Source organism: Castor canadensis, chromosome 8 (assembly GCF_047511655.1).
Source record: "Castor canadensis chromosome 8, mCasCan1.hap1v2, whole genome shotgun sequence".
NCBI classification, from domain to species: Eukaryota; Metazoa; Chordata; class Mammalia; order Rodentia; family Castoridae; genus Castor; species Castor canadensis.
The window spans coordinates 123,695,157-123,720,525 of record NC_133393.1 but is presented as its reverse complement, the minus strand read 5'-3'; the positions used below and the strand labels follow the sequence as shown (position 1 = coordinate 123,720,525).

General features: G+C 33.9%; 1 protein-coding gene across 3 annotated transcripts in view; it reads right to left on the bottom strand.

Annotated features, from left to right (window-relative positions):
* The window catches only part of Lrriq1 (leucine rich repeats and IQ motif containing 1), a 193,847-nt gene that overhangs the window by 70,637 nt on the left and 97,841 nt on the right, over positions 1-25,369 (bottom strand). For all 3 annotated transcript variants that reach the window (XM_074084065.1, XM_074084064.1, XM_074084066.1), the window contains 2 exons: positions 25,283-25,365; positions 15,876-15,977 (listed from right to left, as the gene is read on the bottom strand). In XM_074084065.1, coding sequence (XP_073940166.1) covers positions 15,876-15,977; positions 25,283-25,365 — 185 coding nt within the window. The remainder of the gene's footprint in view (positions 1-15,875; positions 15,978-25,282; positions 25,366-25,369) is intronic.

Sequence of the window (25,369 nt, the reverse complement as noted above, 5' to 3'; positions counted from 1 at the left end):
AAACAAGTATTGAGTGCCTAGTATTGATGAATCTAATACAGTTGGTAGATTCTGAGGATGGAGGAAACAGACATATGACTAAGATTTGATCCCCCATCTTGAAAAGACTAACAGTTGGGGAGGAAATACAAAATAACATGTAGTCACAGGACAATTATGGACAGAGACATGGACAAAGGCCTGCGGGAGGCTTTGGTGGTATTAGGAATGACTGACAGATGAAATGACATTTATTTGAGTCATGAAGGATAAATGGTGAGGAAGAGCATCACAAATAGAATAGCATAAAAATATGAAGAACAGGATACATTTTTGGAAAGAACAGAGTTCATGAAGTTGTGGATATACTGAAGCAGTTCAATATAGCTTAGGCATATTTCAGGGAGTAGTAAAGAACATTACAAGGTGATGCTGGAAAAGTAAGTTGAAAACAGTAAGCAAAGGGCATTATATACAGAAGATTGGAATTTGTACAAGAGGAAACAGGCATTTCCTGTTTTCAATAGCAGTGGGCTATATGTAGAAGTATGGTTTATAGGGAGGAAGGTGTGCTGGCACATGCCTGTAATTCCAGCACTTGGGAGGCTTAGGCAGGATGATCATTAGTTTGAAGCAAGCCTGTGCTGAGTAGTGACATACTGCCCAAATAATAAAACAAAAAAGAAAAGAAAAAATATGGTTTAGAAAGGCATTGATGTAGAGCTTAAAGATGATAGCTTTTGTAAGATTGAGAGTTGTGGAGTTTAGAGAAGAAACTATTAGAGTATTTCAAGGAAAGAGACACTGAAGGCAATGGAATATGTGGGGTTAGTCCTTATGCTTAGGAATGAAAATGAGAACAGAATTAGGAATGATTCTTTTTTCTAGATTAAGTCAGCAAATGGTTAATGATATTATTGATAGAGACTGGGAATAAAAAGAATCAAATACATGTACACAGTTGAATGACCACTCTTCATTGTAGGAAACACACTGTGCTTGAAAATATCAAAGGCAGAGGGAAGGAGATAGAGATTTGAGTGTGATTTCCCATAACCCCAAGTTACAGGAGAGAACTGCATGTTTGATCTTGATCCTCAAAGAGCTTGATAGAGGACAGAGGATCTCAATACTTTATGTTGATCAGTATAACATCTGCTATGGTTTGGATGTGGTTTTCCCTCAAAGTTTCATGTTTTGGAAGCTAGTCATCAGTGTGGCAACGTAAAAAGTTGTAGAATATTTCAAATGTGGGGCCTAGTGGGAGATTGTTAGGTCACTGGGGGTGCTGCCCTTGGAATGAATTAATGGTGTCTTTCAAAATGAGTTAGTTCCTGCAGAGTGGGTAGTTCTAAGAGAGCAAGCCTGGCCTCTCCTGGCTCCTTGGCTGTCTGCATCTCATGTGATTTCTTCTGCACATGCTCCCACAATTTTGGTGCTATTTGCCATAATGCTCTCACCAGAGGCTGAAGATGTAGAATCTCAAAATATTGGACTTTCAATTTCTAAAATTTTGAGCTAAATAAACTTCTATGCTTTAGCTTCAGGTATATTGTTATAGAACATCCTAACGTAACAACTAAAGCAAAGATAAAAACTTTAGGCATGGAAAGGAAGTATGGCACCATTTATTAAGAGGGAAGAAAAGAAAGTTAAGGAAAGTTTGGGATGGTGATAGAAATGAAATAATGATCACTCTCACAAACCAAACACTGTGCAACTGCTAAGCAGTTATCTCACTCCTTACAGTTACCCTATGGGGTGGGTGTTATTCTTCTTATTAAATGTGTAAGATGCAAGTTGAACATATTTATACCTCCCCCCTTTACTCAGTATGCCTATTGTTTTCACCCAGGTCCAAGTTATTGTCTCCATGCTGGACTACTGTCATGGTCTAATCATGCTCGCTCTTTCTTCTTTCCTATCTGTCTTCTCACCATATGTCACATAATCATTACTTGAAAACCAAATTTCATGTTTTTCTTTAAATCCTACAGTGGCTGTTGGCCTTGGAATATATAAATCCTCACTATGGACTAAAAAGAGCATGCTAAAATTGCTCATTCCCTCGCCTTGGTCTGGAACACTTTTTTTTTTTTCTATTTTTCCTTGTTACTTTTGCTCAATGTTCAAACTCAGCTTAAATGTCACTTCTTCTCTTACCTCCCTGGGCTTCAATTATACTGAGTTTCCCCTTTTTTTCTTCCACAGAATAGTATCAAGCTGAATCAGTATACACTGACACAGGTATTTAAAAATGTCAGCTTCCCTTGTTCTTAGTTTTTCCTCTGCCAAATAGTAAAGTCCATAACCCATGGTCTGTGTTTATTTCATTTATCATTATATCTTAATTCCCTTGCACAAGGCCAAGCTCAAGGTGGATGCTCAATAAACATGTTAGTAGAACAAGTAGGGAAAGATAAGGAATTAAGTCCAATTTTGCATTTTAAAGCTTAAATCATATTCTTATCCATCATATTTTTATCAAATCATATTTTAATTCAATTTACTCAATGACTTTATGTGGTACATATTATTTGCTTCAATTAATTGATGAGGAAAATCAAGTTTAGGAAATTTAAATAACTTAGCCAAAAGTTACATAGGCTTAGGCTGGGATTCAAACTAAATCCTATGTAATTCTAAGCTAGTGCAGTGTTTTTCGCTCCACAACTGGGATGGAAATAGCAAAAAGAGAAAGGAATGCAAAACTCATTCAAAACACAACAAAACAAACAAAAAACATCTTAGGCATGACAACTAATTTGATTCAGAATCAAGCAAAACAAAGTACATTCATCCCTAGGTATCTGCAGTGGAATTGGTTCCAGGACAGCTCCTCCCATCCCCCCTGCACCTCTGTCATTAGGGAAATCTGCAGCTACTCAGATCCCTTACATTGAAAAAGGAATAGAATGGTATGTAATAGTACACATATACTAGCATATACTTTAAATCACCTCTGGGTTACTTGTAATACATAATAGGAGATAAAAATAATTGTTTAACTGTTGTTATTTAGGAAATAACGACAACATTCTGTACATGTTTAGCACAGTTACAATATTTTAAAAAAATTTTTGATCTACGGCTGGTTAAAACACAATGCAGAATCTAGAGATACAAGAGCGATGACTATATATAATATTATTGTTATCATCCCTCTACATATTTTAAAATCATGAGAAATCATTACTATTGTCAGGATTCCTGGTCCAGACCAATAGTAATTTAGATTTATACACATATTCATCTTCTTTTGCTCTTCATTACTTCCTGTACCTCCCAGATTTCATCTGGAAGCCTTTTTCTTCTGCCAGAAGAACACCCCTTAGGATTTATTTTAAAATTGCTTTTGTGGGGGCTGGCAGAATGGCTCAAGTGATAAAAGTGCCTGCCTAGCAAGCTTGAGGCCCTGTGTTCGAGTCCCAGTACTTCAAAAAAATTATTTTCGTGTTGACAAATTCTGTTTATGCTCATTTAAAAATGACACTATGATTTAGTTTAGTAAAAATTTACAAACAAGGTCTCTTAATAGTGATTTAAAACATAGTGAATCATTTAAAAATTACATTTCATCAGAATTATATTTCTATATTTATATTAAGAATAGAAAATGCCCCCACTCTATCATTTTCCGTTCTTAATTTCTACTTTGAAAAATCTATCACATTCAACTATCTTGATAATTTCTTCTACCCATGTGTCTTGTTCTCTTGGTATATGAATTGTTTATATTACCTACTGACTTTACAAGACAGAAGATGGGGATTCAGCCTTTCCACACATATACCTCCTCTTCTAATTTCCTAAGCAAATCACAATCCCTAGTTAGCTCATTATTCAGTGTTGATATAATTATAACTATGTAATTATTATTTATAGTTAACCTATATAGGATATCAGAAGGGAAGAATTAGTAGCTCATTTTATTTCTTTCCTCTGGCTGTAGGAAAGTCTAGGGAGTTAATATTCAATTTAATCCATACTAAATCCAAATCCAATGAGAATGCAGCTGTACCAGAACCAAACATTTTACCTCATCACTGATAATCTTCATTGGGAAAAAAGTAACTAATAGTGATGAAATACCACTGAATCAGATGAGCAGCTAATTTACCCCATAGTGATAGTGGGCTGGATAACTAGCTGGCCATGTACCCAAGAAGATGTATAACTACTTATAACAGCATGGGAATCCCAAGAACTGGTGGTATCCTTGAATAAGGCTGTCCATACACTCACAGCCTCACCCTACATCTCCTAAGTATAGAATTAGTAGGTCACCAGATGCTGTGCAAGGTTTCATGATGTCCTAAATGTAATAAGCACCTATGTAATGTCCTGTTCTTTGTTCTTCCTTAAAGCTAAGTAAATTTAGTGTGAAGCCCATTTTCACAAATTTGATTGTTCATTTGAATCCAAAATAAACAGCTTCTAATAGAAAAAATTGGTAGTTATAGATTACATGTTCCTTTCATTTATATATATATACATTATGCATATGTAATTTTCTCAATTTACTTACTTTATTTTTTACAATTAGTTTTCTAAGTACTATAATTCATATCCAAATTGTTAGAATTATCCATATATTAATGTATTGTTCATGTATTAATTTTCTATGTATATATCCATTTACCCCAACATACTCTTGCAAAAAAGTACATCTATCAATGTGTTAAGCATATCAGACAGTCAGATTTCCTTTGTCCTGGTTTTATGACATTTATCAGTGATCTGCAAAATGATGAGTTTATTTTCATTCTTTTTCATGATATTCATTCATCTATTTTCATGACATTCCATGGGCCCTTTTGATCTGTGACAAGTGTACTTTAGTTAGTTCTGGAAATTTTTTTGAATGATTTCTTTGCTAGTTTACTTCCATCTCTTTTTTATGGTCATTGTTTGTCTCCTTATGGATCTCTGATGATTTATCGAAGTTGAACCGCGTGGATTAAGTCACTTTTCTCTCAAGTCTCCTCTCACTTTGCATTTTTACTGTTCTCTGGGGAAAAACCTTTAAACACAATCTTCTGTAATGTTATTTTCTACACAGATTTGTTTTTTATGCTGTCATAAAAGAGATATTTTTGTTTCTTTAGCTTCTCTATTTCTTATTAAAGCACCTCATTCTTATATCATGGATATATCTTTTCTTATGTGTATGAAAACATTCATGGTATTTTCAAAGATTTTTTTTCCTCAGTGGTATAGCATTTGTTTCTTTCAAGTTGATTATTGGGTTCATTACTTTTTTCTCTATTTTTCATGTTGTAAGTTTTTTCTCTATTTTTCATGTTGTAAGTTTCCTTTAGGAGTTTCACAGTCTTCATTTGTGTGCTTACTTTGTATAGTAGGAATCTGTAAAATGGACAGAAACTACAAAGTGGTTGAGGACTGTTAACTGAGAGCTTCAATTTAAGATTATAATAAGTGACTGGAGAAAACATATTGGAAAAGTCTGATATCAGTGTTTAAGTGGTTCTTCATGTACTAAAAAGTATGTCTAGAAAGACTCTTAAAATCTCTTATCTGGTTGATATAGCATGGTACTATGGACTGAATAATGCCATTTGGAATGGGGTTTCTGGGGAGGTAATTTGTGTTAAATTAGGTAAAAAAGATGGGGTCTTCATGGTGGAATTACTGGCCATATTAGAAGAGGAAGAGATATCTCTCTCTCTCCCTATCTCCCTTCCACCTGAGGGCATGCACCAACAAAAACCAGGAAGAGAGCCCCCAGAAGGAATTGAATTGACGGGAACATTGATCTTGGACTTCCGATCCTGTAAAACTGTGAGAAATAAATTTGTGTGAAGACACTAAATCTATGATATTTTGTTATGACACCAAAAGCTTACTAATAAACACAATTATCAGCCCAGTATGGCGGCATATGCTTTTCATCTCAGCTAGGGAAGAGGCAGAAGTAGGAGGAATACTGATCCATAATGGCCTTGGCAGACTCATGACATCGATCTGAAAAATAACTAAACCTAAAGCTAAAACGTGCTGGGGTGTGACTCAAGTGGTAGACTATCTGCATAGTAGGTGTGAGAACCGAGTTCATTTCCCAGTACTCTCCAAAACATTAAAAATAAAAACAACAATTGCCATTACTCTGGAGACTTTGCATTTAGCATATAGACATATATTTACTCTTCATTGTTCTAATAAAGTGCCAAGGATCTCAAAAAAGATTGGTGTTCCTTAGTTCAGAGATTTTGGTTTTTCCTACTTAAAGACATAACTTCATGAATTTTGTCAAGGTAAGAAAAACCTATTTATTTTATTTCAATATTCAGACTTTAGGACTAGAATTCTTATTTTTAAGTTAGCCTATAATTAATTGTACATGGGAGGTTCACTGTGATATTTCCATAGATGAAGACAGTGTACCCTGAACAAGTTTACCCCTTCTGTTATACTCCCTCACCTTGTTTTCTTGTCTCCCTTTTTCAAACACTATTTAGGGGGTTTCATTCTGCTATCTTCATATACATATGCATAATAGACTTGCATCCTGTTCACCACCAACACCCTCACCTTTTCTCCACCCTTCCCACTGATTTCTCCCAGGCAGTCTTTTTATACTTATGTCCTGTTATTATTATTATTATTACTAATACTATTATCATTTTAGGTCTAGATTCAGCATATGAGTGAAAACATGACATTTGACTTTTTGAGCTTGGCTTATCTCACTCAACATGATGATCTCTAATACCATTCATTTTCCTGCAAACAACATAAGCTTATTCTCCTTTATGGCTGAATAATACTGTATTATCTGTGTATGTTTGAGTGTGTGTATGTATATATATATATATATATTTTTTTTTTCTTTATCCATTTGTCAGTTGTTGGCTGATGATGACACCTAGGCTGATTTTCAAAGCTTGGCTATTTTGAATAGTACTGCTTTAAACATGTGTGTATAGGTATGTCTCTCATATGATAGTTTACACTCCTTCAGAGTGTAAAAATTATCTTCTGGTTTTGTTTCCTGCTCTACCCAAATGTGGTATAGCAGGATCATAAAAGAAGGTTTATTTTTAATTTTTTGAGAACCTCCACACTGATTTCCACTAATTTACATTACAACCATCAATACAGGAAGATTCCTTTTACCCTGCAACCTTGTTAGCATTTGTTCTTGATGGTTTTCTTGATGACAGACATTGTGGGTGGGGTGAGATGGAATCTCAGCATCATTTTGATTTGCATTTGTTTTATCCTATTTAAACAACTAACATCATGAATTTTTTCAGGGTAGGATATGCTTATTTATTTTAATATTATCTTCACACACATCCAGGGAATCTAACAGTTAATTTCTGAACCTTTGTAATTGAGATTGTCTAATATTTTCCCATTGCTGGTTTATTTGCTGACTCACTATTATTCATATATTTATTTTCTAGTCTAAAAAGCTCTGTTGCTGTTGTCTCTTCATAATATTCTAATATTTGTTTATAGGCATCTTAAAAATAAATCTACTGAATGGGGTTTTCATATCCATTGTCTTTATCTGGAAGCTCTTAAGATTGTTATTTCATTTTCATACATCATAAGAAGTAATGAAGAATGATCTAATTTTACAATTGAAAAAAATCAAAACATGGACCATAGAGCTTGTAAGTGCCTACATGTGATTCAAAGCCAAGATTTCTTAATAAAATCTATTGTTACTCCATTATTTTGTATAGAAAACTTTAGATGGAAGACTAATATCCTTGAGGAAGACAGACTTCCCACCACATTATAATTCCTTGAGTTGTTGGTAGGATTTCTAGCTGACTCAGAAAAGAAGTGGGGTCCTGCTACAGGTAGGCAGAGAAGTTTCTTGTAAGAGGCAAGGGACAAAACAGATAAAGAAAGAGATAACATAGGCATCTCTCAGAGCCACTGTTCTTCCCTACATTCTCTGTGAAGCTTTGGCTCAGTGACCCACATGCCTTTCTTCTTCTTCCTTGAACTTTGACCAGAAAAGCAGCAGGTAGGTGATAAAAGAGAAAGTTTTGTTAGATAAATACTTTATAATAGAACACTTTACCTCTTAGCACTTCAAAGATATGGCTACATTGCTGTACTGCCACAGAACAACAGGAATTAATTTTCTCAAAGTTATAGAGGCTGGAATTCTAAGATTAAGACACCAGCAGGTTTGGTTTTTCCTGAGGGTTCTCTTTTTGGCTTTCTGCTGGCTACTTCTCCTGGTGTCCTCATATGACCTTTTCTTTGTGTGCATGGACTCCTGGTGTATCTTATACAGACACGAGTCCTTTTGAATTAGGGCTGTACCCTTCTGACCTCATTTAACCTTAATTATCTCCTTAAAGGTCCTGTTTCCAAGTACAGTCACTTTAGAGGTCAGGGCTTTAACCTATGAACTCTAGAGAGTTAAGTCCAGTCCATAAAAATTATCTTCTGGTTTTGTTTCTGTTAAGAAGTCAGCTTTATTATTGTTGCTTCATTGAACCCAATATACTTTTCTCTGTGATACTTATTAAAAATTTTGTTTCAGCTAATTAACAATATTTCTATGATGTGCCAAGGTTTGTTTTTTATTATTATTTATACTTTTACTGTAGTCAGGAAATTTCTTGCACCCACCCATAAGATTACATTTTTTCTTCACTATTGGTAAAATCACAACCACCAACTTTTCAAGTGTTGCTTCTACCCCATTCTATCATACCTCTTCTTGAATTTATACACAAATGAGAAATTTTCATTATATCCTGTATGTCTCTTCTTCTTTTCTATATTTTCCATTCTTTGTCTCTTCATGCAACTATACACAGATTTTCACTTTCAATATCTTTCTAAGATGAATGAAATTTTGTCTGATCTCCTACCTCTAAAAGTTGTTGTGAGGATTTCACTAGTTATTTAGATAAAACACATGAAACAATGCCTTGTACAGATGGTAAATGACAGTATACAAGGACATACTATTATATTGTGTTGTATTATATGCAAGTGCTTACTCAGAATATTGTAGAAATACAATGAGTGGCATCCCAAAGTACAATCCAAAAAGTTTTTCCTAAATGATTAAAAATTCTGAGATTACAAGAATTAGCCAAGTGAAGAGATTTTATTTTTCTGGGGAGCATGGGCTAGTGAGTCTAACTTATTAAAGGAAGCAGCACATTTAAAGACATTATTTAAGCATATTTTAACTCTGCCTATATTTTCATTTATTCACTAGAGAAACATTTATTAAGCATCAACTATCCATCAGGCAATATGGTAAGGAATATATACTAAGGAGTATATATGGAGCTCAAAATTTAGAAGGAAATAGTAATGATTGGAAATGGAGATACTAATGAACAAAATTCATAAATTTTTGTATGCATGTTTACTTTGACTAACATTTTGGGTCTTACTCAGTGAAAATACGACTATGAGAATCTCTTATAGGATGCGTTCAGATATTCTTTGTTTGCTTCCTATGGCCTGTGCCATTTATTCTACAAACTTTTAATACGCAGTCACTGCACACTATTAGCATGCACTATACACAGCTATAGAAATACAAGAACTACTTTAAAACAATCTACATAATGTGATTCTGTGCTCTAAGCTGTCATTAAAAGGGAGAAAACAGAAGAAAATCCTTGTAATCAGAAAGTAAAAAATACCACAAAAGAAGATGGTTTGATTAGAATGCTCTGAAGTAAAAAAAAATACAGAAATTAAAGGGTTTTTAATGTCTCCATTACTTAAAAATTTAATACGAGAATATTTGATCATCTATGACCTATAAGAACATATGGTATCTGTAAGTCTTCTATTTTATAAGAGGACAAATAGGAATCATGTCAGTGATGACAGCACTGCACTGGGAATTAAGAAAGCCTGACTTTGAATCAAGAAATATTGTCCCAGAGAATAAAGTCTGTCTTCCTGAGAAAGTTGTCAGGCTGGACCCAATTTTTTTCCCTGCTTAATTTTTTTCCCTGACTAATGCCAGAACTCTGAATTTGGCATTGGCTTTATAAGTACTAAATTTAGAAGTTTTAGTATAGGAGGGTAGGAATGACTTTTAGTTTGCATAGAAATAAATATAACAGCAATAAATGGAGTTAAATGATAATGTTTACTTTGGGTCTGCCTGGGGGTGGTTCTTATATATCTGAAAATTAAAATATGCAACTAAAATATCATCATTCTTAATTTATACTCAAATAGATTTGGTACTTAATGATTTTAGGTTATCAAATACTAATATTAGCTGAGGCAGTAGCTAATTATAGGACACAAACCAAATATTTGTCATCATGTTGACACTAAGCTGCTTCCTAATTTTTATTAATGCCAGCAAGGAGCAAGGAATTAAAAGCAAAAGTGACTATTAACCTCCTAGAATTTTTATTTGCCTAATTTAATAAGTTGTCTTTACTTTTTCTTAAATATTTTAATTCTAAGAGTGTACGCATTTCAGGATTACTTTGAAATCTTTGCTCATCACCATTTTCATTTTGTTCTGTTTTTGCTAGCTTTGTTTTTACAAAGAAATTATGTCCATTTTCTTCTAGCCATTTATTCTTTGTATAAACTTGGGCAAGTTACTTAGGGAACTCTCAATATCAGTTTCCTCACCTGCACAATGTTGATAATTATAATACCTTCCTCAGAGTTTCTGAACAGATCAAATCTGAAATTATCAGTAAAACTCTTAGCTGTGTTAATCGTACTTAATAAGAAATATAGTGATTGCTGCAAACTGCAAACAAGAAAAAATAAAAGCCATACTTTCAAGATTGCTGTTGCCAATGATTACAAGTTTTGAACACTTAATATATACTTATATTGTGTGTTCCAATTACTTTACAAGTGGGATCTTGTGTAATCTTCATAGTTTCCCAAACTAGGTACCATTATTATCCAAATCACAAATGCAAATTATGCAGAGAAGTCAAATAACCTCCCCAAGATCATATAGGTAACAAACACAGGAGTCAACAATGAAATGGATATGGTCAAGTGACATTTATCTCTGGAATGCAAGTTTAGTTTAACATATGCAAATCAACAAATATGTTACAGTAAATTTAAAAAGTAAAGTCTAAAAATCATATGATTATCTGAACATATACACAAAAAACATCTGAAAAATCCAACATGGTTTCATGATAAAATTTCTCAACATATTAGGTATAGGAGGACTGTACCTCAGTGCAATAAAAGCCATATGGCAAGCCTAGAGCTAAATTCATTCTCAATGGTGAAAGTTGAAAGACTTATTGCTAAAATCAGGGATAAGAAAAAGATGCCCACTCTTACCACACAGTACTGATAGTCCTAGCTAGAACAAGCAGACAAGAGAAAGAAATAAAACCCATCCTAATGAGAAAGGAAGAAGTAGAACTGTCTTTATTTGTTGGCACCATAATCTTATCCACAAAAAAACCCCAACAAATTCAATAAAGCTGCAGGATATAAAAGCAGCATACAAAATTCATCAGTTTTTCTGTGTACATATAATGAACTATTCTAAAAAGATATATTAAAAATCCCACCTTTGATAGCAATAACAAAATAAATACGTAGATATAAATGTAATCAAAGAATTGAAATACCTCTACCTATGCTGAAAACTATAAAACACTGATGAGAGAAAATAAAGAAAACATAAAAAAGAGAAAGAGATCTATGTTCAAGGTTTATAAGAGTTAGTTTTGTTGAAAAATGTTCATAATGTTTGAAGTGTTGTTCAGATTCAATGCAATCTGTGTCTAAATTCTAATGTCATTTTTGACAGAAAACAAAATTTAAATATCCACTAATAGCTAAAACAACTGAGCAAAAAGAACAAAGCTGAACTTGTCACATTCTTTGGCTGCAAAATGGTATAAAGTGAATGTCATTGAAGTAGCATAGTACTAACATAAATGCAGACACAGGGATCAGTGGGACAGGTTAGAAAACCCAGAAATAAACACACACATTTATGATCAGTTGGTTTTTAAAAAAAATTCCCAATACACACAATGGGAAATGGACAATTTTTAAAAATAAATTGAAACTCTAAACCTATTTTTAAAAAATTGAGGAAAAGTTCTAAGACAATGGAATTATAGTGATTTTTTGGATATAATCCCAAAAATATAGGCAACAAAAGGAAAAGCAAACAAATGGCATTACACCAAACTCAAAAGCTTCTGCACAACCAATGAAAACAATTAGCAAACTGAAGAGGTAACCCACAGGATGGAAGAAAGTACTTGCAAGCCATGAACCCAATAAAGGGTTAACATGTAAAATACCTAAAGAACTCCAACATCCTGATGGCGAGGATGCAACCCAAGTAATAAGTGGACAAAGGACCTAAACAGACATTTCTCAAAAGAAGACTCACAAATGACTGATGGGCATATGAAAACATATTCAACATTATTATCAGAAAATGAAAATTAAAATCATAATGAGACATTATCTCACTCCAGTAGATGGCTACTGTCAAAAAAACCAAGAAATCAAATGTTGGCCAAAATGTGGAGAAAAAGGAACCAGTGTACACTGTTGGTGGGAATGTAAATTAATACAAGTCATTATGGAAAACACTTTGGAAATTCTTCAGAAAACTAAAAACAGAACTGTTTATTCCAGAAACCCCACCGTTAGGCATTTATCCAGAAATCAGTATGTATGAAAGAAATCAGTATGTCGGAGACACATCTGTACTTCCACGTTCATTGCAGCATTATTCACAATAGCCAAAATATGTGAACAAATTAGTGTCCATTAACATATGAATGGATAAAGAAAAATGGTATAGGTATACAAGGGAATACTATTCAGCCTTAAAAAAAGAGAATTCTTATCAATTGTGACACATGAATGAATCTGCAGGATATTGGGCTAGGTAAAATAATCCAGGCATAGAAAAACAAATACCATATTATGTCACACACAAAGGGAGTCTAATAAAAGTGAACTCAGAGAATTAGGCAGTAAAATGATGGTTTGCAGAGCCTGGGGGTGGAGTGGGGACACCTGTGACAGGCAGATGGAGAACTGTTGATCAAAAGGTACAAAGTTTCCAATAAGCAGAAAGAATAGATTTTGAAATCTACTTCAAAGCAGTCATTGTAGTAGATGATAAAGTACCATAATTTCAAAATAGCTTAATTTTCAAATGTTTTACTATAAAAATTAAAGGTAAGCAAAGTGATGGAGATGTTAATAAAGTAGATTTAATCATGTCACGTTGTCATACGGATATCAAAATATCACACTGTACCCCGTAAAGTATATTATCAATCAAAAATAATATTAATAAACATAAAATTAAATTAACTATAAAGAATATTCATGAAAGAGGCGTGAAATGGGCACTCCATGCACCCTTTTCTGAAAACTTCCACACCTCTTTTGTAAAACACTCTGAGGGCACATTAGATAAATATTTAAATAATCTTGCTTTGATTTGCTAATTCTACTCCAAGAAATTAATTTAAGAATATAATTAAACAAGAGGTGACAAAAAACATTCAAATTGTGATAGAAAAATTCTGGTCCACACTTATACCCTTATAGCTATGCTTCCTCTTAGAACAAAGACAGATACGGAAGAGTCAGGTAAAGGTCCCAAACTGAACACCTGAAACAAAGAGAAAACTTGATACAAAATGTTCAAGGCAGGAGCAGATGTTGAAACCCACAGCAATTTTATGTGATAAGAAAGATCAAATAAGACAGGCACCTGACTATAAATAGACAAAAGTCCGAGTTAAATTTTTAAAGTCCTCAGACTCTCCATCTTATAGAAAGACCTGGCTAACATGTGACATAGGCACATCTGTGCAGTTACCTTGGGAACAGGTGTGGTCAAATGTTCTTCAGCCTTGATTAAGTTAAGGTCAAACTATTTATTTTATTTGAACATTGTCTTAAGAAAAAGTTCTTCCAATGTTCTAAAATTAGATTGTGATAAAATTCATTGAGTTGTACTCTTATGCAATACACAAACTGTTTTGTAAAAAGTGGTTGAACAGTGATTACTAGGAACTGGCAAGGATGATGGGAGGTGGGGAGGTTGAAGGTAAAAGAAGGGTAGTTGGATGTGATCAATACATCTGTGTGTGGAAAAACTACATTGAATTCCACCAACATGTACAATTAAAAAAAAAAACTGGTTCCAAAATGTACCCTGTACTGGTCAGTTGGGGTTTGTCAGGCTGCTAACTGAAGCTGTCTTCTGTGACATCAGAAAATGCCTGGGCCTAGGAGGTGGGAGAATAGTCCAGAATCGCAGTTGAAGAAGCATGAGATTTAATCTGGCCAGCAATGAGTGACTTATCTTTATCTCACTCTTTTCCCCTTAAAACAGAGGGCAAAAATAAGCATATTAATTGAAAAAAATTCTTCCATGTAGAACCATATCTACCAAGTCTACTGCTTTTAAAAAAAATGAAGTCTTAAAGCTGGGTGCTAGCAGCTCAATGGTTCAAGCCTGTTAGCTGCTTGGGAGGCTGAGAATGGAAGATTGCAGTTAGAGGCTAGCCTGATCAAATAGTTCACAAGACCTCTATCTCTGAAATAACCAAAGCAAAATGAACTGGAGGTGTGGCTCAAGCAATAGAGCACCTGCTTTATAAGCTCAAAGCCCTTGCAACCCTGTAAAATAACTAAAATAGCTATCACTAGCTAGGAAATCTGGTGTACATATAAGGCTTATTCAGTGAAATAAGTCATATTACAAACACACGTGAGGTTGCAATAAAGTCCAAACAAACAAAACAGTAAACTAAGAACATTTCACATGGGGGAATGAAACAAAAAAAAAAACCCTCACTCAAAACCTGAGCATAAATGTTCTATGCTCTATAAACCCCTTTCTATCACTATTTGGAACTATTCCTAGCATATTTTATGTTAGTTCATAATTTGTAAAAATGCCAGGCATACATCCTAGACATACTATTCCAGATAGCAAGATACCTTCATATTTCGTAGAGCAAGAGAATATGAGGATAGATCTCTTTTTCTGGTTCTGAGATTCATCTAAATTAAATGTCTTTCTTAATAGACATTTCCTTCTTAAAGTAACAGTGTTCTTATTTAACAGATAATACCTCTGGAGTTGTTATTGATTTTAGCATAATTTCTACTTTCCCTTTTAAAAATAGTGAAATAGTGAAGTTATGACTATAACAAGGAAATAAACCTTAATGAAAAGTCAAGCCTTATTTTATATTGAAAATATACTTAATTCTATCAAAATATTAATTCATAAATAATTCTTGACATAATACTGGGTTTTGGTAATTTCTTTTGTTGTGCTGGAGGGGGTTACCCTTTGGCTTTACAAAAGTTCTCAGAATATATCAAATATATCATACCTGAATTCATTCCCTCTACCATTCTCTCTTATCCCATTCTCCCGCTATTCCTGGAACAGTTTCAACAGGTATCATTTTCCCATTTCTACACATGTGCACACAGTATTTGTGCCGTATTCACCCTCCCACAGCCCCTCCCACGAGTACCAATATGCTGCCACCCTCCAGCTCCAGGCAGAACCTGTTCCGCCCTCCTGTTGCACCTTTAATGACTGCCAAACTTTTACAATGTTTTGATACGTGAATTTCTAAATATTAAAAAATGTCGTGAGAAAAATGAACCTACACATACCACCATTTATTGATCCAACAATTTTAATAATTCACACTTGTTTCATCTGTCTTTTTAGATATGTTTGTTGCCACTGGCTGTAAGGAAAACTCTGGACACCATCTATCCACGATGTACAGAGACATATCTTTAAATAATATGAATTTGGTGGCTACTAAACTTTTCCTTGGCTTAAGCCATTACCAAAAGAAACTTAAGTCAAATTATTTCACCTTTCTGTTTTCTGCTTTTAATCTTACCTTCAAAGTTGTCGTCTCTTCTAGATTGTGCCTTCTTTGATAGCTTTGTAACAGAAACTTTATTTTCATTGTTTTTGAATAGTGCTAGGCGCAGAGTGGGATCTAGAAAAGAACAGAAAGATAAGAGAAGAAATCAGCTCTGGGCCATTCCTTTTGTGAGATGCTCACATATTTATTTTATGATGGTATTAAAAATAAATAGGTCTCTGAAAATGATGGTGATGTCATTTTAAACTTCACCAATATAAAAAGGTGGCCAACCAGATCTATATTCTTGGTTATTTGATTTAACACATAGACGACTTAGTATAAATAGCAGAAATACTAATACTGTGAAAATTTCATATGTAAACTTTCTACTTATGGCATCATCTTTTTACTTGAGGAGTTGTGTTACTGTTGATTATTATTTTTGGTCCTCTCTTAAATTCCAGATATTTTCCCATAAACTAGATAAAACCTATCATTACAAGAAAAACTATATACCTTATTTTGTCCTCTCTGAACTATAGGGAGTTTGGATACACAAGAGGGAAACAAGATGGATAAGGGAAAGGGGGAGCCATACAAAAAGATTATTTCCTTCATTTAATACATTAAAAAATGGTTTCTGTTTTGTTGGTATTTGTCCTTACACAACCAAGAAAATGTAAACAGTCCTCTATTTTTAAAGGCAGAAACACCCTTAATCTATTAGTCTTACAAAATAAATAGGATGATTATCAATGTAAGACCCTGTAACTTTTTTTATTGGAAATAAGTGGTTCCATAGAATGTGACAATGAGGATTTGGGAACTGCTGCATTAAGAGATCTTGCTTAAGAACTATAAGAGAAGATAGCAGTTGACATTCAATACCAGGTGGTGAAGTAAAGGCTGGAAAACTATGCATTTATAATAGGGTTCTATAAAACCACAATTCGGGCCAGAAACATTTTCTTAGTGTCTTGCTTATATAGTCTTGCAAAAAATAAAGTAATCTAAGAATCTTTGATTCATATCTTATGTAATAGAATTGAATATGCTAATTGGAAAACAAGATTTCAAGTATTTCAAATATTATAAATACCAAAGTACCTATTTTAGTTAAATGCTAAGGTAGCATGTTTTTAGAAAGTTCACCATGGCATCAGAATAAGGAGCATTTGCAGTGCTGCTCCATGAGGAGCAACCTGATATTTCCATGAGTCTTCTAGCAATAATTTATCCTTATTAGGAATGATTTATGTGTTTCACAAAGATTATGCCTTATGATTAGGTAACTCACCAATCAATGTTTGGGTACATTCCATAATTATATGTGACCTAAAGTGTATAATAGTTAGAGGTTTAAATATTATTTCAATAGGAGTTATCACTAAAATAATAAGCATGTGTATACATTTCTAGAATGGGTATGAAATCATCTAACTCATTTACAAAAACATTGACATGTCAAAAAGACACATTAATCAATAAGGGAAGACAGAGTCCCACGGAATTACAAACTGTGTGGTATCTTATAACCACGTTTCTACTCCTGTGCTCTTCTTGCCTTCTTATTGGCTTGACTTAATTTCTGAGCCATAATATTACAATTCCACAGACTTGGGTTAGATTCCAGTTTCAACTGTTACTAGCTGTATGACTCTGAACACATTGAGCTCACCTTCTGTCTTCTCCTTCCAACAGAAGTAATATTGACTTTGAAGTATTGCTGTGAGAATTTATGAAATAATGCATGTGAAGCACCAAGACCAATGTCTACATAAGTGTAGGTACTGGACACATGGACGCTAACAGATACACTGTTATGACATAAAAAATAGTAGTATTTCCAACATCATATTCTTGTAAAGTACTTTAAATCTTTCATGAAATAGGTGGATTGTATAGGAAATCTACAGATGAATCCATAATTAGATCTCCTTTATTCAATGTGGTGTACTGAAAAAAAACTACATGTCTTTTATTTCTTTGGCACTTCCTAGGGCAAATAACAATCCATCTGTGACTTGATTTTTTAATATTTAAAACAAAGATAGCAAGAGCATTTTCCTCACACTATTATCAAGATCAACTAATTTTATATAAAATATTTAAAAGAGCTGTCTGACTCAACTTACTCAAAACAATTTTATTCCTCAAGAACACACAGAGAATGCTACATTATAAATATCCTTTATTTCAACAAAGGAGCTAAAAATATACGATGGAGAAATAGCAGCCTCTTCAACAAAAACTGCTGGGAAAACTGGTTAGCAGTCTGCAAAAAACTGAAACTAGATCCATGTATATCACCCTATACCAAGATTAACTCAAAATGGATCAAGGATCTTAATATCAGACTCCAAACTCTTAAGTTGATACAGGAAAGAGTAGGAAACACTCTGGAGTTAGTAGGTATAGGTAAGAACTTTCTCAATGAAACCCCAGCAGACAGCAACTAAGAGATAGCATAGATAAATGGGACCTCATAAAGCTAAAAAGCTTCTGTTCATCAAAAGAAATGGTCTCTAAACTGAAGAGAACACCCACAGAGTGGGAGAAAATATTTGCCAACTATACATCAGACAAAGGACTGATAACCAGAATATATAGGGAACTTAAAAAACTAAATTCTCCCAAAACTAATGAACCAATAAAGAAATGGGCAAGTGAACTAAACAGAACTTTCTCAAAAGAAGAAATTCAAATGGCCAGAAAACACATGAAAAAAAGCTCACCATCTCTAGCAATAAAGGAAATGCAAATTAAAACCACACTAAGATTCCACCTCACCCCTGTTAGAATAGCCATCATCAGCAACACCACCAACAACAGGTGTTGGTGAGGATGCGGGGAAAAAGGAGCCCTCTTACACTGTTGGTGGGAATGTAGACTAGTACAACCACTCTGGAAAAAAATTTGGAGGCTACTTAAAAAGCTGGACATCGATCTACCATTTGATCCAGCAATACCACTCTTGGGGATATACCCAAAAGACTGTTACTCCAGAGGCACCTGCACATCCATGTTTATTGCGGCACTATTCACAATAGCCAAGTTATGGAAACAGCCAAGATGCCCCACCACTGACGAATGGATTAAGAAAATGTGGTATCTATACACAATGGAATTCTATGCAGCCATGAAGAAGAACGAAATGTTATCATTCACTGGTAAATGGATGGAATTGGAGAACATCATTCTGAGTGAGGTCAGCCTGGCCCAAAAGACCAAAAATTGTATGTTCTCCCTCATATGTGGACATTAGATCAAGGGTAAACACAACAAGGGGATTGGACTATGAGCACATGATAAAAGCGAGAGCACACAAGGGAGGGGTGAGGATAGGTAAGACACCTAAAAATCTAGCTAGCATTTGTTGCCCTCAATGCAGAGAAACTAAAGCAGATACCTTAAAAGCAACTGAGGCCAATAGGAAAAGGGAAACAGGTACTAGAGAAAAGATTAGTTCAAGAAGAATTAACCTAGAAGGTAACACCCATGCACAGGAAATCAATGTGAGTCAACTCCCTGTATAGCTATCCTTATCTCAACCAGCAAAAACCCTTGTTCCTTCCTATTATTGCTTATACTCTCTCTACAACAAAATTAGAAATAAGGGCAAAATAGTTTCTGCTGGGTATTAGGGTGGGGAGGGGGCAGACTGGGTGGTAAGGGAGGGGGTGGGGGCAGGGGAGAGAAATGAACCAAGCCTTGTATGCACATATGAATAATAAAAGAAAAAGGAAAAAAAAAAAGAACACGCAGAGAATGCTACATTATAAATATCCTTTATTTCAACACATTCAGATTGCAGCACAAAAAATTAATTCAAATTCCAAAGGGGTAATGATAGGCAAATGATATTGCAATCTAAGATGGGAAAAATAACCTGATGTTGATAGTCTCTTGAAATACCACTGTGAATGAGACACTATTCTCCCTACCCCCATCCAAAATACACAGTCTAGGAAGAAAGCCAGGAGGTAAGGATATTGTAAAGGGTACAGGTTGTCACATTTGCATACTTTGTGAAGTCAGTTTTCCTCATTAAGTCTGCTTCACTATGATCATCAATAACAGCTCTATGCTGCTTTAAAAAAAATCTTTGTAGCCAGGCGCCAGTGGCTCATGTCTTTAATCCTAGCTACTCAAGGGGCAGAGATCAGGAGGACTATGGCTCAAAGTCAACCCAGGCAAACAGTTCCAGAGACCCTATCTCAAAAAACTCTTTACAAAAAAGGGCTCAAGGTGTAGGCCCTGAGTTCAAGTCCCAGTACTACAAAAAAAGAAAAAAGGAAAAGAAAAAAAAATCTGTATCTTCAGGATGACTTGCCCAGCATCAGGAAAAAAAGTATTAAATATACCTTTAAAAATATTTCAAGAAACCCCTAGGTAAGTAAACCAAGCTACTGTCATACATTTGACTCTATATTTGATGCTTTATACCTATTATCTCATTTAAGTAACATAATTTTAGTCAATAGAGTATCAATAAGAATATTTCATCCCCTGTCTAAGTGCCAGTCCTATAAAGAAGTTTTATGTTAAGGTTAAATTATTAGCTAGAATTTTTCATCTTATAACTCATACCATTTACTAATTAAATTCACTTTCCCAAATGTAAACTTATAATTAAGTGACTATAATACACACACGGTCATGTACCTATACACTGTGAAATACATATTAATGACTTTTACCCAATTTATTGTTGAGTTGGTTAACATTTATTGAGTGTCCACCAAGTGCAAGGTGGTAGATTATCAAAATACAAGGAGGACCAAGTAGTGTCTCAGCCTTCTTAATATTGAATGGACTTTCTTATTGCTTTGTTAAGAGCACAGTGAAGTTAACACTGGATCAAAATTTTTCTAAATTCTTTCTAGAAATTAGTGTAATGAATAAAATAAATCTGGAACAAACTTCATTTTGCTGAAGTTTTTGCAGCACTTCCTTTTTAATCCTTCTCACTTACAAGTCCTTTGTTACATTACCATTCAGAAAACTGATGGCATTCCTAGGCCGCATCAATTGCTTAATGTACATTAAAAAAATGAGCCTTTCTTGATTTTCTACCCGGCTTAATTCTTGACTATGATTAAGCGTTCTCAGTAAAGCTCAAGCTATTTTCTTCATGGAGATAAAATCAGAATACAACTATTGAATGATCATTGGGTACCAGGCACTGTGTTAGAAGACACAAAGAGCTGAAAAGTCATTCTTATCTCTACTTGTGGCCCTTCTTTCACAACCACATTAACCTTTTTCTTTTTAATCTTGCTCTTCCTTTTCTCAATGAAAACTTAAATTTTAGTGAGCATAAATACGATAAATGTGGTAAAAAGACATTATGTTCATGTTCTTCACTCTTAAAACTTTTTGTCAGCTGCTCTGCTCCTAAATCCATGCATACAGACCTCCTCCTCTCTGAGGAGTGCTCTATCTCAAAACCACCCACCCACTTCCTTTCCCCATCCAGTTCATCTCAGTCTTGCTACCAGTTATGCTCACTACCCTTAGGTTATTGACCCTGCATGTTTTCAATAAGCCTGTAACTCTCGCCTTACATGTGATATTCTTCACTGGAATACTGAATTCTAAACTTTTCTCAGTATTTGCTAAATTCCAATTCAGGTCACCAAATGCTGAAATGTGCACAAAGCAATAGTGAAAACAAACAAACAAACAAATGAATAAACAATCCATAAAAACAAGACTAATCATTATTGGTTTGAGCTGATGTCAGTCATGAGGGAAAAAGCAATTACTTCCTAGAAAAAATAACAACCACAACCCAAAGGTGAACTAACAATTCACCTGACAATTTTGAACTTCGTTCAGTGGCTTCCAATCAATTCCCTCTTCTATCCCATATCTCCTCTTTTTAAAGCAGATGGCTTCACTTATACCAGTAGAAGTCATCAATACTGAGTCTCCCCTCACAGCTGTCCACATACGTTTATATTTCCTTCCTTGTTTATTAATCGGCCTTCTCAGCAGTGTTCTCCCTCTATCTGCAAGATTCCATTGCATACCACCTTCTTAAATTGATTAACTGTCTGCTCTTTGCCTTATTTGTATTCTTTCCGTAAACAAGATATTTGTGACTTATGTTCCTTGCCAAATAAAGACATATAAAGCATATAAACAGCAAACAATAAGTGCTTGCTACCAAGCAACTTGCTCTGTGCTTCTTCATAGCAGAAATTTGAATTAAAGCTTCCATACTCTGTGCATTCTGCTCCACTTCCTTGAGAATCATTGCTTTGTTAGACTGTAGTACATACCTTATTCAATTTAATTAATAGTTTTTACTCTCTTTCACCCCTCCTGCCACTCTCTCTACCTTCATTGAATTGGCTACTCCCACTGCAGTTTTATAGACAATATTGCCCTCTGGTGGCTTGAAAATTTCAAGATGGCAAGTTGTCCATGTAAGAGGTACATACTATCTCCATCTTTGAAATTTTCTAGTAAACTTTACAGTTTTTAACAGAATTTAAACATTTAAAACATTATTCTAGCTCATTAGTGAGTATAAGTTTTTAAATTATGACTATTATTTTGGACAGATTCAAGTAAATTAATGGCATAGAAGAGATTGAATTATAAAGTTGGGAAAGGGTTGGAAAAATTTTTATTCTTTAAGAAGAAAACCCATGAAAAAGAACCTTAAATAATTTACTCAGAGATAAAAGTGACATAAATGCTACATCATCAACCTAATAGAAGAGATAACTGGAGAAGATCCCTCAGATGTCCTTTCCTTTTTCACTTTTAATCCTCTCTTAACATTTTAAATCTGTTGTGAAGGGGAAATGGAGGAAGAGAATGAGGAAAATACAAAGCTCATTATTAAATTTAATATTTGGGCATTCAGATTTTAAAGAAAATCTGAATTTTCTTTTGTTTCATTCATTTAATATTATTTTGATGAAACAAAGCAAATTAAAATTATAGCATATTCAAAGAATCTCATCCAGTTTTATGGATGTGATTTGGGATGCAATAAGAGTAATAATTCCCATAAGATGGCACAGTTGCCATTAGGATTTTTACCTAACAGGGCATGCCTAATGACCACTGTGAAAACACTAAGTTAATGATGTGGTTATCGAGTTTGACTACTGAGTATCCTTTTTCATTTGTTACCCTAACCTGCCCCCTTGTGACTGACAGAAAGAAGTTTCTTTTTTGTCTAATTATATCTAATTGAGGCCACTAAAGCCATAGCATTTATGTATGAGCATACATTGCTTATAGAATCCTTTCCTAAAACATTACTTTCTATGCTGATTTTTCCAAAAAGTATTAAATAGAAACAAAACAAGTTTTCACTTATAAGAATTAGCAAGAAAGACAAATATATTTACAGAGATAAAGAATCATGTGGAAAGTCTGACTGACAAGATAAATTTTTATCTTAGCTTCCACTGTAGGAAGCTACTGCAGATAATATAAATATCTTTTAAAAATAGATCTAACAAATTTTCCTGAACATAAATAGGTAATAATTATTTGTTGAACATTTGAACTTGTTCCAGGAATATCAGAAATTTTTATTATTTTCAAAAGAGCTATATTTTCAAAATTTTTTATTAGGGGTACACATTGTGTTACTTACAGATGTGCTTACAATATATCTGTTAGATTTACCCCTCCACTATTCTTCCTCTTCACCTCTCTCCCACCCTTCTTACAACAGTTTCAACAGGTTTCATTCTGCCATTTTTATGTATGGAGAACTATTTATTTACCTCCTGCCCTTCATTTAAGTATATACTGAGAGTCCAAGGGGGGTTTGCCTTGGCACTTCAGGCCTGTATATATTGTGCTTTAATCAAACTAACTCCTCCACCCTGTTACCTACTCGTTCTCCATCACCATATAGAGAATATAGCTACTTAACATGTGGATCAATTTGTACAAGTCAGGGCAAGGAATAGGAAGTGTTCATGATTTTATATCTTTACTTAGGACGATTTAATGTTATTTGCTTATTGCACATAACTGCGTTTACTTCTAGCTTTATAAATTTGTTAATTTATAGGCTCAATGTACATAACATGACTTCAAAACAGACACCAAAGCAATTGATGGATAGAAACAGACACCAAAGCAATTGAGGAATTTATCAAACCTTCTGATTTGTCTTGCCGGATTCCACAGCCCCAGAAGTAAAGGAGTTTCACTATCGCTAAAGGTTTGGCAGTACCATTTCAATGGTAGCCACCACACAGCATTCAGTTCACATAATCCTGATGAACTTAATAGTTTACAAAATAAGAGTGTTGCAGACACAAGCCAGTTGAAAAGCACAGTATTTCCTTATATTTTCTGTCAAAGTGTTTAAAATTTCAATATTTTAAACCTGACAAAATTTTGGTATACAGCCAATTATACAGTTATCAAAAAGATAAATTATGAAATTAAGAGGATTAACATAACACAAAGAAAGGAAAGATAAATATTTATGGAAAAAATTAATCACCAGTTATTTTTCAATGGCTGGTTGGTGATATGCCAACAAATATCAGTTCTCAGAATTCAATTGAATTAGTAATAAAAAATAATAAAATAGAAATGTAATAAATAGAAAACTCAAGACAAAAAATTTTCATATGTTCACACGTTCACATAAGCTAGAACTACAGGATAAGTTCAGACTTCATTTAGGCTGAACAAAAATTCAGAAATATAAGAAGTCATGTTACATACACTGAGCCTATAAATTAACAAATTTATAAAGCCAGAAGTAAATGCAAAGTTATGTGCAATAAGCAAATAACATTAAATAGTCCTAAGTAAAGATATAAAATCATGAACACTTCCTATTCCTTGCCCTGACTTGTACAAATTGATCTACATGTTAAGTAGCTATACTACAATGACTAGAGCTGCCCAAAGAAAGGTAAATGTTTTGAAGAGTGGTTTGGCAAATAGGAAGGAGAAAGGATACCTTTGAATGCTATAGATCATTAATATCCTCAAAGGTACAAATTGTGCTTCTTTTCCAAGGCTTCAAGTTGTGAAATCTTAATAGCTAAAATACATAAATGTGATGTCTAGTTTTTGGAATAATGTAAGTTATGAACTCACAAAAAAGCACATGAATTAGTTGCTTTTTAGAATAAAACTTGCCTCAAATGAATGAGGTTAGAAATAAATTCTAACATAATCCTCACAGTACAGAATAGATAGAATAATCAATCCCAAAATAATGAAGAAGCAGAGGGAAACAATTTTAAAATCAATGAATATAATAAATCACTCAATATAATAACATAATTTTCTTTAACTGTCATGCAGTTTGATTTCTTACTATCTTAAGACATAGTCATGTGTGCACTCATATCAAACATAATATGAAAAATATATTTTAAAAGAACTCTGTTCAGTGCAATGCAGTTATTATTCAAGGAGCATTAATTACTCACCTAATTTTTTCTTTAATTTCTTTGATTTCATTTTCTTTGCCCTCTTCAGCATTTGCTGAGCAGTAGAAATATCCTTGAAGCCCCTAT